The 5006-nt window shown below is 32.5% G+C and overlaps 1 protein-coding gene across 1 annotated transcript in view; it reads right to left on the bottom strand.

Annotated features, from left to right (window-relative positions):
* The window catches only part of LOC106470496 (GDP-mannose 4,6 dehydratase-like), a 22961-nt gene extending 20406 nt beyond the window's left edge, over positions 1-2555 (bottom strand). Inside the window, exons 1-2 of the mRNA XM_013931056.2 lie at positions 2337-2555; positions 600-732 (exon numbers count right to left, since the gene is read on the bottom strand). Coding sequence (XP_013786510.1) covers positions 600-732; positions 2337-2396 — 193 coding nt within the window. The 5' untranslated portion in view covers positions 2397-2555. The remainder of the gene's footprint in view (positions 1-599; positions 733-2336) is intronic.
* Between the last annotated feature and the right edge of the window lie 2451 nt (positions 2556-5006).

Consider the following 5006-nt stretch of genomic DNA (forward strand, 5'->3'; position numbering starts at 1 on the left):
GAAACAGGACACTGCTTGGATGGCTTACAAAAGTGGTCAACCAGAATACCAAGATATTTTTCTTTCATAATGCTGTTAAGGTTATTCCCATCAAAACTAAACTTATAATTCAAATTATGATAATTCATGTGCATTATCTGCATTAATTATAATTAAAGGACATCTGTCATTTATTCATCCAACTCGCCAAATAACCTAAATGCTTTTGTAAAGCAAAAGCATCATTATCACAATTAACAACACCTAAGATCTTAATATCATCAGCAAACTTAAGTAATTTAATGACCATTCCTTCACCCATATTATTTATGGAAATCAAAAACAGAGCAAAGGTTCTAAGATTTAGCCCTGATAATATGTGATTAATCCAATTTGAAAGTAATTATTGTTGGAAATTATAAATAAAATTAATTCATCAATTTTGCACCACTAAATGTTAAAGGATCCTTGTATATAATTTATTCTTGTACTACTTACAATCTTAAGTGTGTATTAACCTTAATGAATCCTTGTACAAATGACTTATTCATGTACTATTTACAGTCCTAAGTGTTTATTAAAGGATCCTTGTACAGAGGATTTACTTATGTACTACTTACAGCCTTGAGTGTGTGTCAGAGGATCCTTGTATAAATGATTTATTCTTCCCGTGTTAAAGGAACTGGATCGTCTTATTACACCATGAACTTCATATCCTTTATCAATAAGGAGTTCTGCAAGATAGGATCCATCCTACAAGAAAAAGAAAACTGAATTTAACATACTTTAGAAAACTTTATAGCATTAAAACTACACACTACTACTCATACATCCTTTTCCCATTGTTTTATAGCAGTTAGTCAACAGGGGTAAATAATTAAGTTGTTACCAACAATCACAAATAACCAACAAAATCAACCAAGTTCAAAACTATTTTCAACATATCTGAATATTTTTCATACATTAATCTTCAAAATAGAGTATTGTCATAAATTTCCTCAAAGAAATTTTTATAATCAAATTGGAAGTTCCATTTTATTTGGGATTAAGTTTGGTAGACCATAAGAGCCTATCTGATCTAAAAATGTTTCAATAGAAATTAATGTTATAGTATTTTGGCACTTGTGTATAAAGTTAAAATCATAAATATTATTCAACGTTAAACTGGTACACAATTAAAAACATTTTATTTAGGCCTATCTGTGGCCTTCAAAAATTGACGACTGTTTAACGTTGAATAATATTTATGATTTTAGAAATTACTGAGTTTAAATAAGATTTTTTAACCATAAAAACACTATTTATACACATTAATGACATACATATTAATCAATATTGTACTTGTAGTATATAAATAAGCAACGTGTTTCTATCTCTGTGTATTATTCTAAATTTATCAGTTATTTCTAAGTATTATCAATTTGTACATAACACGTGGTCAAGTAAGTCTTTAAGCTGATTTTGTTTTACTGTTTCTGTTTCTTTGTTTTCTTGGAAGATAACACCTTTTTGCTGGTGGGTATGGCTGTACTGTACATTGTGCAAGATCTTAGATGGCTGTGCTATACATTGACACTTCATGTGATAACTCAAGGTTATAATTTCCCTTATGTTTCAAAAAGATTTGCCAACACAGTTGATGCACGCATCCTTAGATAGTGTTATAAAACTTGGTATAAAACACTATGATCTATTAGTTATCTTTTTCTCTCAAGCTCAAATCTGTTTATTCAGTGAAGTTTAAGTTCTTTCTTTGTATATAAAAATATGTTCTTAAAGTTTAACCTGTAAAATTAACTAATTCTTATTAAACATCTTTATAAGTTGTTAAAGAAAATTTAGAGACAGCTATAAACTACATAATATAATAAAGCAAAGATGCTGTTCTTCATCGTATGCTTACGTTATTTTGATCGTTTTCGTCAGTCTGAATAAAGACTGATTCAATTTCATTGTTTTTGTAGATTTTGTTCAGTTTTTCAAATTCAGACAGTCACAGAATTCAGTATTATTATATAATAAATAAATTGTTGAACTTTCTGTGATTAAGCAGACCTATTCCATTCCTTTAAGGTTTAATCACTAAATCAGTTTAACTTTTATCTGAATATACCGCATTATTACTACTATTACTATTAGCTAACTTAGGAACTAGTAATAATAACTATCAACATCACCGTGACTGTATATCCGGTGACGACTGCGTTAATAGCAGTGTACTTATCAATTAAAGCTATAATTAGTGATAAAATAACTATTAATTCATTATACTTGATTGATACAATTATAATACAAGGCTACTTGTTCATTTTTGCTCTACATTAAATTTAATATTATATTAATTATTATTAACTTACCTGTCCTGTAATGCCTGTGATTAAGGCCACTTTCCGGCTTTTATTCACATTATCATCCATTGTAACCTATAAAATTTAAATCAGTTTTTACTCTGAAGTTTAAAATAAAATGCAAAAACTAACGAATTATGTCATTAACTATCAAAATGGAGACTGGGAAATTACCTAACTGAAATATACAAAAGCCGGTGAAATATTAATAACAAAACGTCACCTCCGTTTCAATCACAGCGCTAATGCCATCTATAAACTATATAAACGATTAAATAAACTTGAAAATAATATTATTAATAGCATTTGAAAGCATATGTCGTTATGAAGAAAAATCACAATGGTTCAAAAATCAGAAATAAAATTCTGTTACATATTTTAAATTTAATCATCTAATACTTATTTTATCAATCTGAAATTTGAGAAAATGTACTAAATGTGAACCTTTTGGCCCTTTTCTATGGTCAAGATCTTAAACTGTTAATATTATCTCAGCTCTCTTTAGTTTAATCCATGAAGAGTGGTTTATATAGTTATATATCAATACTAGTGAATACTTAAGTATATAACTCTATAACTATACGTGCTAATTTTATATCTTCACTGAATATCCAGTCACACTTTTTTGTGCTAGCAAAGACGATGTTCTTTAACTTTGTTTTTGTAGAATTTTCGCGAAAAGCTACTAGAGGGCTATCCACACTAGCTAACATCCCTAATTTTGAAGTGATAGTCTAAAGGGAAAGTAGCTAGTTAACATCACCCACCATAAACTCTTGAGTTACTCTTTGCCAATGAATAAGGAGAATGACCGTAACAAAATAACGTCCCTACAACTGGAAGGGCGAGAATGTTCGATAATGGGATTCGATCCTGTAGCCTGCTGATTATGGGTGGGGAATCCTGAACATCAGAACATGCCAGGCCTACCAAAAAACCATTAGTGGAAATATTATTATTATTTAAATTCATAGGTGCTTTCCTTAAATTCCATCTTCAACGTTAAAATCTCAAAAAACCAGCATTATCTATTGAGGAAGTTTAAATCTATTATTTTTAAACTTCCGATTGAATACGAAAACTTGCTCAATAACTAATGTTTTTTGTAGTTTGAATATTATGAATTAACTTTTTTTGAGATTTTAACGCTGAAGATGGAACTTAAGGAAATTCCGAGACGTCCGTAATTAAATATGTTTTTTTTGTATTACCGTGTTTTTAATATTTATTATTGTTACTCTGCTTGTTTGATAATTTTCCGTAAAAATTCTTCCCGAGGAACTTCAGCGATACAAGTACTTTCTTAAATAAAACTAGTTTATTCTTCCTCAATACAACTTTGCAATACACAGAATTTCCACAGTCACTTTAACTTAGCACACTCTATAATTCACAACGATTTACACACTTTACTTATGGCTAGACTCGATTATCTCCGTTATCAATTTATCTGCCGGCATATATACTAAAAATGAGGGCGTCTATCAAACGCTCGGACATTCCTGAGGTTCCCCGATCCTTCTAGAATCTCATCACGTGTTACAAGCGTCACGTGACTTCCGCTGTCGTAACACTGCCCCTTCTTTAGTATTGTTCATGCCGAACAATAGCCACTTACATTAAACCAATAGATAATTAACAATAACTAAAGTAAATGTACAGAATTTACAAACACAAAATTAAAATTCAACAAAGTTTCTTAATTTTTCGGGACGTATCTTCTTCCGTACTGGTCTCCGTCTCGTTGGCTTCTGCTTCACGTGGGGTTCATCTCCTCCATCAGGAATTGTCCTATTATTGGTAACAGTCACATCAGTTGTAGTAACTTCGTTAAGGGCTTCACTGTTTCGCTTCTCAAAACCGGGTAGGGTTTCTTCTTCGACAGTGGTTTTTTTCAGGTGACACGTCTACACCAGCGTCATTTGTTCCATTGTTCACTTCGCTCCAACTGAAATGTCCTGGACCATGATAACGCCAAAGCCTGTTGGCATGCACCACCTTTGGCTTACCTCGCCGATCACATTTTATTCGGAAAGGCACGTCTGAGAGACGATCACTATGTCATATGGGCCTTCCCATGGAGAAGACAACTTAGGAGACTTCCCTTTGGTCTTTCTTGGATTATACAACCATACCTTGTCTCCTGGTACAAAGCAGACTTCAGTAAATCTCTTATCATAACATAACTTCATGGAGTCAGCAGACGTTTTCAAGATTGAACGCACTTGATGTTGAATATCATCCATCCTTTCGGATAACACTTTCACGAACTCTAGCACATTTTCAGACAACTCTTTGTAAGATGGGTGTCCTTTTATCAGATCCAGTGGCAACTGAAGTTCCCGACCAAACATCCACTTTGCTGGAGTGTATCCAGTGGCTTCATGCTCTGCTGTTCTATAGGCCATCAACAGTGGAGGGAGTAAGACATCCCAGTCATCTTGGCGGCTATTACAAAACTTTACCAATTCCTGTCCCAGTGTCCAGTTGTACTTTTCTACCATCCCATCTAACTGTGGGTGAAGTGGCGTTGTTCTGGTCTTTCGAATACCAAACAACTTGCAGCATTCATGGAACACAACTGATTCAAAGTTACAGCCTTGATCCGAATGCAGTTCGTATGGCATACCAAATCTGAATAAGAAATCACTAATAGCCGAAGCTACAGTTGTAGCTTTC

The sequence above is a fragment of the Limulus polyphemus genome, unplaced genomic scaffold, assembly GCF_000517525.1.
Source record: "Limulus polyphemus unplaced genomic scaffold, Limulus_polyphemus-2.1.2 Scaffold4040, whole genome shotgun sequence".
Taxonomy (NCBI): Eukaryota; Metazoa; Arthropoda; class Merostomata; order Xiphosura; family Limulidae; genus Limulus; species Limulus polyphemus.